This window comes from Nylanderia fulva, unplaced genomic scaffold, assembly GCF_048542155.1.
Source record: "Nylanderia fulva isolate GAGA-0341 unplaced genomic scaffold, ASM4854215v1 Scaffold7, whole genome shotgun sequence".
Taxonomy (NCBI): domain Eukaryota; kingdom Metazoa; phylum Arthropoda; class Insecta; order Hymenoptera; family Formicidae; genus Nylanderia; species Nylanderia fulva.
Window position 1 is genome coordinate 1371720 of NW_028190807.1, and position 14951 is coordinate 1386670.

Below are 14951 nucleotides of genomic sequence, written 5' to 3' on the forward strand. Positions count from 1 at the left end.
AAATTAAATTGTAACATTTGTATAGTGTAATTTAAATAAAATTATTGGACAGTAGAAGCAGTAATTTACACTAAAAATATTTCTTTAAATAATTATATATTGTATATAATAACATTGTAAATAAATAATTAGTACAGATTTTTTTCGAAAAGATTAGAAAATGATAAGTTTAATTATCTTTTTCAAGATCTCTTTCAATTGGAATTAATACATATTTATCTATTTCCTTTCATTAAAATATGTCATAATTGTTACATAATATATTACAGGGAATTATAAATGTGAAATATGAATGTCAAATGATGTAACAGATAAAAAGATATTTAAAGATATGAATAAATAATATTTTAAATTTCAGTCTTTGAAAAATGACTCAAATTAAATTAAAAACAATTAAAAATCAGAACAATTAAATATTTCAATCTATATGACATAAATGTAGCAGACGAATAACTCAAAAAAATCCATATAATAGTTTATGCTTTAAAGATATAATTCTATTTTTTTGTATCCTTTAATATTATTCTTTAAAAAATTGTTTTAATTAAAAAAATTTTAAACAACTAAGATTTGTTAACGGCTCTGTAATATAAATATAAATCCTAAATCACAAGAAGGCGTAAAGAACCAAACGCGGATGTTGAAAATAAACCGTGCACATGGCAACGTATTATTCTCGGTGTACTAACCAAGACTTGAAAATTGAAATAATCTCTTACTTGAGATTTTAATTTGAAATCATCTCTTACTTGAGATTTAATTTTAAAAACCCCTAACCCCCCTACGGAAATAAATAAATGCAAGAGAAAAATATAGATCCGAAAGTCGCTGAATCGGGAAAAATTTTAATTTATTAAATTTTAATTTTAAAAAATGAAATAAATATAGCTAGAATGACAGATAAAATACGTTATTTTGTGTTTCAAATATTTAAAAATTATTTTATAATAATTAATTTTATTTATTATTAATTATATTTTATATATATATTATTGTACACTCTATAACATACTCATATGCATTATTGCATCACATATTGTATTGTATTGCGTTTGCGTATTTATTACATATGATGACAGATAATAAACAATATTTATGTTTATATTCACATATTTTTATTAATTTATCAAAAGATACAGATATGCATTAAAAATTTTGTAACATATATCTACAGTGTACTGCACAATTCGTTGAATTCTATTATAGGTTGAGAAAATTAATCGAATCAATTAAAGATCATTTGCATCAGCCAAACATTGATTAACAATATAGCTTCATTTTCTATTTTAACGTTACTTATCTATTAACAAAATCGAAATAACATTGTTGGAAATATAAAAAGGAAGCGCGAGGTTAAAAAACGACAAGAATTATGTGAAAAATGAATTTATTTTCAAACTAATAAGTCGCGAGATCGCTATACGATCGAAGATTGGGAGATTGAATTGTGTGAAGGAATTTGCTTATGAAATTTTTGCAGATGATGTTCGCGCTAAAATTTAGGCGGAAGGCAGATGCGCTCCCTCGGGGCGGAATCCGTTCTCGTCGGCGACGTAGTTGACGGTGTACCTGACGTTGGTGGCCGGGTCGACGTAGGTGAAGCTACCGCGGACGGCGAGGCTCTCGTTCTCCTGGCCGGCGTTCACCAGCTGGGCCGTCTCCTGGTGAGCCTGGCCGTTGGAGAGTTCATAACCGAATTGATATCCGTCGATGCCGATATTGTCCAGAGGCGTCTCCTTCACGAGGACCACCTGATTGTAGTCTGGCTGCGCAGGTAGGATAAGAGGAGGAGACCTTGCGAGGGCGGCAGCGACGACGGCAGCAAAGGCAATGATCTAGAGATCGAAGAAAATTATTTATCAAATGATTCCTGATGATTTGCCTGTAACCAAATTTATTTTAATGCTTAGGGTATATCCCAGTATTCGCTTCATTATAATTCATGATTTTTTTGTTTTTATTTATTCTTGACTACTTGTAGAATAGTTTTCTCTTTACACGTTTCATAATATATGTAAAAAGGCACATATAAAAACAAGAAAATTTGAACAATTATATGTTATTGATATAGAAATAAATATACACCTCTTTTTTTATTTATAAATACTTTTAATTAATTTCAATGGATTTAAAAATTTTTATTAATTTTAATATTGATATTTTAGCATATAAAGATGTAAATTATTAAGAAACATTGTCTTATTTGCGCGGATTCAAAAGAGTCCTATAATGATAATGGCGATGATCCCCAATTTTAATGTTTACAAGATATTTTGTACATTTAGAGAAAGTACGATAATGGCCCTAATTAATTTTAATAACACGTGCGTATCATATGTGGCTATCGCAATGCCACGTGATATCCCCGATTTTTTCGTAATCCTTAATGCCCGGACGAGCGAAAGTTTCCGAGGGCGGTCCACCACGCGAGAGAAGATACATGATTATTCCAAAGATTCCGAAAATTTCAAGATTTTTTTCGAAACTGAACACTTTTTTCGTCTTCTTGAGAATCATTAGTAATTATCAGAGAACACGCACCAGCTTCATGGTTGAGTTTTGCGCTTTCTCTCTCTCTCTCTTTTAAGAAAATGAGATGATCCGAGATGGCTCACAGGTGACTGATCCAATATACGGCTGATGAATATATATATAGCCCGAATTGCGCGATGTGCATTACGCCCTACCATCGTTCGTTGCCGAAAATTTTCATGTCCATGTGTCGAAATCCTTAAATGACCAGCCGCGGCGAATCGGCTGATGGCACAACAAGCATGTTATGCGGCTGAAAATGTCAGGCAGGAATGTTCGAGGGACGGATGCTGGGGAATACCGAGCACGGTTTCATCTCAACAGGTCACGACGGGCCAATAACTAATTCTTTAAACTCGATTTAATTATTTATATCGCCGATAAGTGGGCTTTTTTCGATTAAACGGCGCAGGGTTACGAAAAATTTAATTTAATTTAATTTAATTTAATTTAATTTTTTACGGAATTTCGATTTTAATATACAGGCAGCATCTTATAACACAGAATATTTATAAGATAATTGCACTGAAAAAAATTGATTAAATTCGAATAAATATTTATTTTAATACTGCCTAATAAATAATTTATTTCTATAATAAATAAATATTTTTTACATCAAATCAATATTAATTTAATAATTTTTGTTCAGTGTATATTTATTGAAAGGCAATTATATTAGCCTAAATATGTACTGAATAATTCCAGAAAGCTAATGCTAGATCCGACGCAATTTTAAATGCACTTTGTAGGATAAAATGCACTTTTGCTTCGTTAAAGGTTACGCGCGTTAAATCCCTTTCCTCTTAATCCGGTGGGCTTCTATATAATGTTTTTTTATGTTACGCAATACGCACACCTTATCCTAATGCAGACATTAACACAAACATATGGCAATGTAATAGACTAACTAACTAAATTCTATGGATCGAAGTGGATAATCCATCATGCATGATTCTTGTTGCATCACATTACGATACATCGAAGTCAGCTGACAGCGGAACATTTCATTTAACAAGAATTAAAATAAAAAAAAAATTGCAGACGAGTTAGATTTATAAATTATTATAGAGAGAATCTTTTCAGAAATCTTCTCTAAATTGAATACGCGATGAATATATTAATATGCATTTATATTTCTCTTTCTTTTTCTCTCTCTCTCTCTCTCTGATCGATTAAAAATGCAAATTAATTTGTTTAATGTCTCTTGTAAATTTATCACTTCATAACATATTTTTCTCGGTAAATAATTTGTTGTACAGAAAAAAAGAAAAATTATATTTTTATCAAAATAATTTAAACATAAAATTAACATATACTTAAAATAAATTTCTAAAACAGTCGCATTAATCACTAAAAAATATTTATATAAGCATATCTAATTATGCAACTATAAATACATCAGTCCAATAATAGAGTGACACATCCAAATATTTTAAGAATCCGGGTTTTATAAAAGAAGCGATAATTTGTTTTTTTTTTTTTTTATTCTTTCCGAAATTAAAAAACCGGGTTCTTGATATATAATAAAATATAGTCTTAAAAGTCTGGCGAAGAGACCTCGAAAGGTCTCGAAATTGTAGAGATTTGTTGGCCACTAAATATACAAATTATCCTTTATTATCGAGATGCAAATTCGTCGTATAGAAGCGATAATTATTTCATAATATTTTTTCAGCGCGTTGTCTGGCCACTCATTCATCACGTCCACGTTTACACACGTAATATCGCAAAGATATCTAGCCCGAAAACCTGATATACGCAAATTTAAGTAGTCGAACCTGCTAACCGAGATTCCGTCTAATAAAAATTCCGAAAGACTCGAGATTCCTCCCGTATTACGTCTTCATCTTCTTCCGTTTGGACGGTGGCACACGAGCAAAATCATTGACTGACAAATTATATCATCAAGTAATGAGGGAGGATCGAATAATGCGCGCCTGTTTTGAAAAGAAAGTGTACTCTGTTACATAAGTGAATGGCTTATGCTAATGATCGAGACGCTGAGAGACAGAAAGAGAGAAAAAGAAAGAGAAAGAGAGAGAGAAATATATTACGAGGAGAGTAAGAATCTTCTTCGTGGGAGGATAAAAGTTAACGATGCCACGCGTCTCTCTACATCTCTACGTCCATATAATCATCATGTATATGTGCAATAAGGTCACATCGTGTCTATAATATTCTTAAAACAATATTATACATCTTACCTTTCTCATATATATTGTAGATAATCTTATAATACAAAAGCTAATAGGCTGATGTACTTGTAGAATACAAATGTATTATTAAAAATCAAATTACTATTATTATTGCTAAACGTGTTATTAAAATTATTCGCTTTCTAATTCTCTTCCGAAATTATTCATTTTCAATAAATACATTTTTGTTTGTATAATTATAAATTGAATAATTGTGTGTGCAAAGCGTGCATAATTGTATTATATAATGTCATTATGTTATCATCGCGCAAAGAGATTCTATCGAACTTTCTAATACATCTATCTGATCAAGGGACTACGTTATGTCATACGCGAATGTCTAACGCTCAATCTACGTTATGTTAGAGAGAAAGAGAGAGAAGAGAGAGTACCGTGATTACATTTATAATTAATAATACATGGTGTGAATTCGCGCCGTAAGCTAAGTTATTATCGATTACTACAGACCGATTGATACCTGAAAGACCTCATCGTCAAATTACTGTCAACACGCTAGTCCATATTACTGCCGAAGAATCGCATTAATATTTCTGACATCTCGTGCATATATAATTACAATTAATTCCCTATCATTTTTATTTCTTACATTTTATTCAAAAAATTTAGAGGACCGTCTCCCGAGGAAAAAGAAATGAATAAATAAACGAAAACTTTAAATTGCAAATGAAGCCGGAGAGAGAGAGAAAGAGAAAAACACATCTACCCAACTTCTAATTATACCATACGGCAAAAAATGACTCTCGATTTTACGAAAGACTCGTTAAAATTGAAATCGAGGCTTCTGGGACATCCCAGGTGCATATAGCACGCATTAAATAACTAGTCGTGCCGGTGCATCGTCAGAGAGAAATTGCGATTCTTCCTTTTTAAACGCGGAGCATTTTTTAAGGCTTGCATTATTGTATAATCGATTGTGCGCGCAAAGAAGGAGAACGCAGCGGGAGATGCAGAAAAGATGCAGCGTATATACGCGTCCATTTGCGAGCGAACAGATGCGAGCCGTTTATCTTGCGTCGGCGTTACGCAAAAGATCTTCAACCGCTACTTATACGTTACGAAGTTGACACCTGACCCTATCATCCAATGCTAACACAATTAATAATTCGGTTGACGCGGTTGGTATTAATAATTTCCGTACAAAATTATCCCTATATACGCGAGATACATACGTTCTCTCGAAATTTAAATATGATTCGAGATATGTTGCAATCTTGCAGTAGACTCGGGGCATCTTTTTGATTTCCCTAAAATCACTAGATTTATCAAATACCGCCATCCATTGGAACCAAAATGGCTATAATTATGTAAATCCAGACAGCACCATATGTTCAAAATTGCTGCCAGTGTTGCGGTTAGATGATTTTAAAATTAGTTAGATAAAGATGAGATAAAAATATATAAATTTATCTTCGATAAGATGAAGGTGATTTTGTTTTAAATATTTCTGGATAAAAGATAAAATTATATGGAGTTCATCTAGGTAATTTCCTAGATAATAATTTTTAGGACTAATTATGTAAACGCAGTTATAAAAAAATGTAAATTACAAAAGGGATATAAAAATATATGTATTTATATTTTTATTTATAAATTTTTATACTACTTAAGTTCTACTATTAAGTATTTTTATGTGCTATGATTCTAAACCAAAATATATTTTTATTATTTATATAAAAATAAGATGACGCCAAAATTTTATCTAGATGATCATTCATATAATTTTATTTAGATAACAGCAAACACTGATTGCTGCATAAGACATCATTAAGAAATCTTTAAGACACGTTTAAGAAATCTTATACGATATCGCAATGACATCTTAAAAACATCTTAAAGATGTCTTATGCACCAGTTTTGGACATGGTACAGTCTGGGAAATAATAATATAATAATGTAAAAAAATTTGAAATTGTCATATAGCGTGAAGCAAAAATGGCGGAGTTTCGTTGCAATTGTGATACTTGACAAATCTAGTGGCTCAATAATTTTCTCACAAAAACGTGGAAAAACATGAACCTCTGTGTGTAAGAGATGAGTCTGTTGAAGATGCAACATTGGGATGTACCGAAAAAAAAGATTCGCGTGAGAGAGTGGTTACATGTAGGTGCCGCGACAGCTTTACGACCGTGAAATTATGGATATCGCGATTTGACACGGGGTTCCCGAAGAATGATCGTCGATCCTGTCGCTGGGAAAAACATGAACGGAGAAGGTGCGGGAGGACGACGTCGCTCGTCGCTTTTCAACGAGGAACTCAAGCTAGGAATTTCGCAAGAATCCTACCTGGACCGCGTGCGCGAGGTCGTCGCCATTGCCGGTTCTAAAAGGCGCGTTCCTTGCGTAATATCACCGTTGTGGCACGATGGCACGGATCCTAAATGCCACCATGCTGTCGGCAAACGAACGGGTCTGTGCACGCGCTTGCATTAGACGACGACGTTGAAGACTCCTCGCACGCGCGGTTCTGATCCATGCAACACTTCGAAAGATAACGAAACTGATCTATGAGCTAATGGTACCAGTCATTGAATTTATCGATCGTCAAACAGAAATCAACAAAAAAAAAATCCCTAATCAGTCTTAATTAATATCTTTTATTTTCGTATTAAGACTCCTGGCTTCTCGCCGATCGTGTTGGAATTGTGACAGAAGCGAGAAAACACACATTACAAATTCTTAGTTGCTATTTTTTCGAAATAGAGTACTTTAGATATAGATTTAACACACTTTTAAAATACCTCGAAAACTATCCTTTTCCTTTTATAATCAATAATAAACAGCTGTAAAGTGCATAGTAAACACTGTAATATGTATAGATGTAGGAATATGAGGCCCAGTTGATTTTGGTCTGGTCTTTGCTAATTGACTGTCGAGGCAAAAGAATAGTTTTTGAGGTATTTTAAAAGTGTGCTAAAGCTATCTGAAGTAGTATCTCATCGAAATATCTTTTTATTAAAAAATGGTTTCCAAAAAATGTTCAGCGTGTTTTCACGGCAAGGATCTAGGAACCTTAATTTCTTTTATAATTCTTTCTATACTAATAATTAATGTAAAACCTCCAATAAAAGGAAAGTTTTTTAAATTTACCTACACATAAGAAGGTTTATTATTTTATATAAATAAATATATAAATAAATTATAGGTTTTAATCATATAACAAACACAATGTTAAATTTTAATCATATAAACTCTTGCGAAAATAAAAATTCGGAATTCTGTAATTATACCTACTTGCGATATCTGATTTATATTTAATCGGATATGTATTTATATTTAATCGGAAGCAGCTGCTCTCTCGATCGCGTCTGACTAGTTCTATCGCAAACTACTGATCGCGAGTGTAGCTTGTACATACAGTATATAAATTACGTATCCTTGCGCATACATCGATTGACGCCTCGAGAATGGACCACATGACCATCGCATGTCGAAGGTGCAAGAAGAATCGGGTCGACTATCGCTTATGCGCATCTCATGTGCATCACGAATGATTATCGTTCGACGATATCCTCATAATTCACGCGAGGTTTTCTTCGAGGATATGATGTGCGGCCAGATAAGATAATTATACCAGCAGGATATGCGACCTCCTGTAAAAAAAAAGTACCTAGAGGGTGCTTAATAAAGGTGGGCAGTAAATAGTATAGTGGCTGACTTCGCGAAAGGTGAGCCTTTCGATAAAAGAAGAGCCCGACTTAAATTATATCGTTACGAAGCGGATGTGTATATATATATATGTTTTTAGATTTCTGTATAATTACATCGTTTTTATATCAGTCTATAAGAAAAAAAAGATTGCGTAATATATGCATGACATTTTTCATTCCACACATATCGAAAAAATTCATCAACGAGACATTGATGTACGGAAGAATGAAGAAGAGGTAACGCGTGATCAACATCAAAGTTGCGAGGAAACAAGAGATGTTGAAACGAGATAATCGCGTTCACACAATTCTTCTCGAGTAAAGCGATCCGGAAAACTCACGCTGTGCCACTTAACGCGGAAATTTACATGGCTAACGAAGCAAACAATGGTTTTTCTTTGGAAAAAATATCAATGACGAATGTGTACGAACATGATTAAACGTAGAAGATGCTCTTTCATCTCTCGAACGATAAATCCATTCGCATAGCTTAAAAAGCGAAGGTTCCGATTCGAGCCTAAGCACGATGGAAATTAATTATTAAGATCAAGGACAAATTGAAGTGTTGCTAGAAATATTTTATCGTCCTCGATTAGCTGTGTCTTACAAAGTCATTTCTCAAGCCGGTTTGGTCAGATTGCAGAAAGATTTTTACATATTCCGGCGATTTCGAATAGGATTCTTCATTGAAATTCCTATTCGTTGCTCCTGTCAATTTTCATTAAACTTGTCTGCCAATTTCTTATCTCAATTATTATTCTACAATTTTTAATTTGCAATTATACCAAAATAAACTATAAGATAAACGACGTGCCAATCATTCATGCATAATACTTAATGCATAAGCAAAGAAGAGTCATCGGAAAATTATCGATTACCATTAATGCCTTTTCAATTTCTCAGAATCCCTACGCAAACGACTCGCATTCATTATTGTCGATAATCTGCCGTGAACTTTTCTTCAAAGAGGAGACTCGGAATGGTAAATGAACCGTGTGGCTCTCTCTCTCTATCTCTCAATAACTGTGTAAGAAATACAAACACGATGTATCGCACAAAGACACACGTACAAGACGGATTCATCATTGAAGAGGACGACCTGCTGTAATTTTCTTTCCGATTCCAGGCGGTGGTGGACGCTGACACTTGCCTCGATCGTCTGAACCCGGAGTCGCACGCGGAAATGTAATTTCGTCCGACATTTCACTTCGGGACGATATTGACCGAATTGCGCGAGACTCCTTGCGTCGTTTCTCACGTAAATCGCAGTCTGCGACCTTTGCAACGTCGAGCGATTACAAATGCGACTGAAAACAAGAGGAATACAGAGGTTTCTGTCGCTTCTAATCGACGAGACGCGATCGAGAATTGGAAATATTCCTAGCAATGACGTCAGAGGTGAGAAGACACAGGTTAAAAATTCTTAGATGCCATTTCGAAATAAAAAGATTAAACAGATCTTGAAATACCTCGAAAATTATCCTTTTCTTTTTATAATAAACAGCTGTAAAGTGCATAGTAAACACTGTAATATGCATATAGATATAGGAATATGAGGCCCAGTTTATTTGGTCTGCACATGAGAAAGTCTGATATTACAATTATTTTAAGATTGTTGATTGGCTGTCAAGGGAAAAAATAATTTTCGGATTATTTTGAATTAGTCTGCTAAAGCCATCTGAAGTTGTGTTTCATCAAAATATCTTTTTATTTAAAAATGGCCCGCAAGAATTTTCAACGTGTATTTTCTCGCCCCTGACGTCACAATCCAACATGACCGCAAGAGTCTTAATTTCCGTCAATAAATTTAGATGCTTCCTATTTCTGTTTTTTTTTGGAAAAAATGTGAAAAATCACGAGAGGATAAGAAAAATAAAATATAAAAAAAATAGCAAACACAAAATCTATAAATTGGCGAAATGGCGAAAGTGAACAATGTGCGATGTGAAATATATAATGTGTGCCGCGGATCACATCTGCCGCGAACATATTGCCGGCGTGCGGGAATGATGCACAGCAAAGTGATTAAGAAGAGGAGAGAAAGAGCTATAGAGCTGGTCAACTCGTTGACATTTACTCGCTTTCGCGAGTTTTTTTTTATAACAGCTGCGAACGCATCTAATGTAAACGTCGGCCGGACTTGTTGCAACGTCCTTGGATGCGTCGGGGTTGGTGAGCTCTCGTCTTCTTGAAATCTCGCCTAAGCTAAATCGATTCCGAGACCTTTATTACGCGAGACGACACGTCTCTAATGCAGATGATTCTGCCTTCGGGCGTATATATTATTGAACATACTATCGACCTTGCATTAACGTGTCAAAAGCGCTCAATTTATTCCCGATTATGGCAGATCGAAAGAGGATGTCGATAATCAATCCATTAAGAAGTAAGGCTCGTCATGCTCGTATATTTAGATAAATTTTATTGAGTCGCCATCGGCGACGGGCATTCAATCTATATAGTCGAATACAAATGTCTGAAATGTATTATTATTGTTTTTTTTTTATACAGCTTCCGAATGGAGAACCAATAGTTGATTGAGCGCACGAAATTATCATTCGTTTAATATGAATGACACTTACATTGCAAAAGTTAAATCAATTTCTAAAATGTGACAAAAATTGAAACATGAAAATGCATCAGATTCCTGAATCTGTAAATCTCTTTCATTTTCAACTTTATCGGTTCTAGTTAATAATTATTAAATTTTTTCCGATCCTATAATTTTTAATAAATCCTCTTTTTCACACTCTGTGAAAACAATTCTGCGAGGTCAAATGTCTAGAAATGTTTCAAGCTGTATCTCTCTTGGTCAGACTTTAGTTTTTGTACCTGTCAATTGCATAATTTTGAAGTCAACGAATTATAGACATTTCGACGGACAGGTTTATTATACATATAGAATTTAACATCGCGCGTGTCCTCACCTGGAATTTAAGGTTGTAACCCGGCGCATAGTGCTTTGCTGAGAAAAGGTCCTTTATTGCACAAGCTTCAACTATCGCCCGCGGATGCTCACATCCTTTTGTCGCCGCCTTGTCATAAGTCATCCACATGGAGAGAATTTTCTCTTAGAATTTAATCTCAAAATCATATAGTAATCGTGGGACAATATAGTATTGAAGAATTTTTCTAATTAATATTTACCACAATAAAAAATATTAATATGTACATATAGTCAAATTGATCGAACATATTTTATATCTTATTGTGGTAGATATTAATACTTTTTATAATAAATATATTAATCAGAGAAAAACTCTTATAAAATTTTTCTAATTGTTCCACGATTATCATATGATTTTCAGAATAAATTCTAAAAGAAAATTCTCTTTGTGCATTGCCGATCTCTCCTAGAAAAGAAACGCAAAAATTTATTCTTTGTACGTGGAAATTGCGTAGCTTTTCTTAAATTGACATTTCGATGTATTTCTTTCTCATTAGAATTAACAATAAACTTTTTTCATGAGCGATGTAACGACGCAAACTTGCAAATCGCCTTTTAATTGCCGAATATAACGACTTATTAATCTCTTCTAATGTAGGCTTCATCTTCAATATATTTAAGATTTCAAGCAAAATATTATTCAAGCCGGTTTCCTCTTATTTATACATTTTATACGTAAATTCTATATATAGTCTATAAATATATATTCGTATAATATGTATAATATTCTAATAAAAACTCGATTCTTAAAAAGATTTGGATTCCCTCAGGAATTTAAAGATTAAATCATCGTGTTGCTTGATTAATTATAAACGTTTCATAATGACGACACTAATGAAGCAGAGCCTTGATTTCAGAAGATTAATAAATATTAAAGTCTAGAGTTTTATAGTAGTAGTTATCTCGGAGTTGACGTAAGAAATCAAATAAAATTCTTCACTAAAGTGGAGGAAAATAAAGTGATTTGTTGCGCTTACGCATGCAATTAGCTACCCCGCGTATTTTAAAGATGTAATTGCTCATCATAAACTGACAATATTGTACGATTATGATTTTTTTAACTCAAGAGAGAGAATCATTTCTGAATATTTATTCTGGATATTTGTGTCTAACGACATACAGAGAAATCAAGATGTTTAATTTCGCGCGCAAAAGTTGTATTCAAGTTTGACGTAAAAGTGTTTGTCTAAGAAAGAAATATTATAAATCTTATTATAAATAAAATAAAATCTTATAAATAAAATAAAATCTAAAAGGTTTAATTGATACAATTGCGAATTTCTTGTCGCATTTGTTGGAATGTGAACGAATCGTGCAGTTCGACGGTCTCTAAAAAGAGAGAAGGAGAGGGAGACTCGGTCTTCTTCGTGATCTTTGCATAATCAATGTATAATCAATCGGAGTCCACGTTTACGATCGCGAATCGTGACGAGCACTGACTTTCTCACGTGCAAAAAAGATAAAGACGAAAAGATGGGAGCCGCGCTTCAGCATTAAAACGACAGAGACTAATATATATCTTTACGGCGAAGTTGCAAATATAATTCGCCTTACATCGAAATAACATTGTTCATATTTAAGAAAAAAAAAATTTAGGAAGAGGTTTCAAGAAAAAATTACATATATTTTATGTATGCGATATTTTCTCGTAATTATTCTTTGAGATTCTCCCGCTGTAAATGAAAAGCAATGTTACCTCGATGTCGCAAGATTTATTTATACAAGTTTGTTCTTGGATAAAATATGTCGAAGATATTTTTTATCATCAATGACGATATTGGCTAATAGATCCAGAAATGTGAGGATTGCGCGATATCCAAGAATATCCGCTAGATTTCTGAATGTAAATAATATATTTCGGAAGAAAAAAGAGAGAAAGAGAGAAAAAGAGGGAAGAAACTAGAGAAGAGAGAGAGAGAGAGAATAGCATCGACGGAAAGGAGACCGAGAGGATAGCTGGAGGTCTCCTCTTCCTTTTCAAGCGCTTCGCCGTCGCATCTTCTGAAATGGCAAGGTCACCGGATAGTTACGTCATCAACTTTCCTCCGCGGCGCGCGTACAACTTCGAGAAAACCAAATGTCACAATGACCAAGGACGTTTCGATCGTACCGTATAATACAACTGTCGCCTCTGGCCGAGATGAAACCGATGGAAACCGCCGCCATTGCCAGAATCCCGTGTCGGGTCGATCACGATGAGAGATTTTGGCTTTCACATTTTTCGTTCAGGTCAACGAGAAGAGGGAGATGCTGGGTGCATCCTGCACCTTGCACGACCGTGGCGCGACCTTGTTCGAGTTGTACCAAATCTGAAAAAAGAAAAACGAAAATTCAAAATCTGCGGAGGGTTGTATGTATACATCTTTTAATAAACAATTTATTTATATATTTAATGTAAAAAAAAATGAAAATAAAAATTAAATTTAAAAAAATTTAATTATGCCTTCCTGGAAAAAATTCAAGATAAAAAATATGAAAATGTATCGAGTATCTTCTATCTATGCAATTTCATATAGAGAGATACTCTTATATACATCTCTGCGATGTATCAAAGCTACATTTGACCTTTTTAAATCTATAAATAATGAATTTCATATAGAACAATGAGAGAGAAGGAAATAATTGATATAAAAAATTGACGTGTTGACGTAAAACAAATAAAGATTAGATACAACGCATTGTACTAACATGAGAGAACGAGAACAATCGTCTTTGTTGGCGAGACGAGTTGCCCTTGACAGTGATTCCTTCTATAGAAAATGTTTCAAAGCATCATCTCGAGAATGATTTGCACCTGAATGAACAACAGGTGAATTAAATGCATACAAACAAACGAACGCGTTCGTTTCGTAAGAGATCGTTGCGTAACATATATATCTAAACGCACTAATACAATATCGAAAAATGCATTTACAATGCTGCTTAACGTTGTAATATCTAATTTAAAAACAATTATACAAGTTAAACATTATTACGCGTCGCGTAAATATGCGCAAACGTATAACGTCAATCGATGCTAATTTTTATTTTAGAGTGATAATTCTTCGCGAAGACGAATATCTGCGGTGATGCTGGAAGACATGATGGAAGTATTAGAAGCGTCTTGAATTACGTCTTTGTCGTCCTCGCGTAAGCACATTTAACGAATGACATTTTTATTTGCGTGCGTGGAAAACTAACGGCTTATATAATCTGTGTAATTTTAAATTGCACTTATATTTGATTTTTTTTATTTATCTACGTACGAGATGTCATCATGACACGGGGAGAATTCTTAGTAACGATTATATACGAATAATATTAATCGCATGAGGGAAACTTGTTTATCGTTATTTCCTCTCTACTACTTAATTATTTTCAAAACCTTCTCCGCACACAATTACACACATATTCATTATTTATAAGCAAGATGAATTCATTAGATAACAAAAAATCTTATTCGATAATGTGATAAAGTCGAATATACAAAGTGTTTTAGAAATATTACGACTAATATTTTTTTTAATATTATATCCTAAACCTTGAAATAATATTTAAAAAAATTAATATTGAGGCTCCTCGCCGATTATGTTGGAATTGTGACGTCAGCGGAAATACAGACTAAAAATT

The 14951-nt window shown here is 33.5% G+C and overlaps 1 protein-coding gene across 3 annotated transcripts; it reads right to left on the minus strand.

Moving 5' to 3' along the window:
* Window positions 1-1126: 1126 nt before the first annotated feature.
* Window positions 1127-14711, minus strand: LOC114934673 (flexible cuticle protein 12-like). 3 transcript variants are annotated; one of them, XM_085488557.1, is made up of 4 exons: window positions 14031-14711; window positions 13453-13651; window positions 11323-11748; window positions 1127-1835 (listed from the first exon to the last, which is right to left on the minus strand). In XM_085488557.1, exons 3-4 carry the CDS (start codon window positions 11449-11451, stop codon window positions 1500-1502), a joined length of 465 nt encoding a protein of 154 aa, XP_085344683.1. In that variant the 5' UTR covers window positions 11452-11748; window positions 13453-13651; window positions 14031-14711; the 3' UTR covers window positions 1127-1499. The 3 variants fall into 3 exon arrangements, with proteins under 3 accessions (XP_085344683.1, XP_029163207.1, XP_029163208.1); XM_029307374.2 differs by lacking the exon at window positions 14031-14711 and having other exon boundaries at window positions 13453-13669; XM_029307375.2 differs by lacking the exons at window positions 11323-11748; window positions 13453-13651; window positions 14031-14711 and adding an exon at window positions 2542-2819.
* Window positions 14712-14951: the final 240 nt, after the last annotated feature.

What these genes read in the sequence shown, in the direction of transcription:
- LOC114934673 (XM_085488557.1), bottom strand. Translation starts at nt 11,451, where the DNA reads ATGTGGATGACTTATGACAAGGCGGCGACAAAAGGATGTGAGCATCCG. An exon ending in GTTACAACCTTAAATTCCAG is followed by an intron (nt 1,836 to 11,322) that starts GTGAGGACACGC and finishes TTCGATCTCTAG; the next exon opens with ATCATTGCCTTTGCTGCCGT.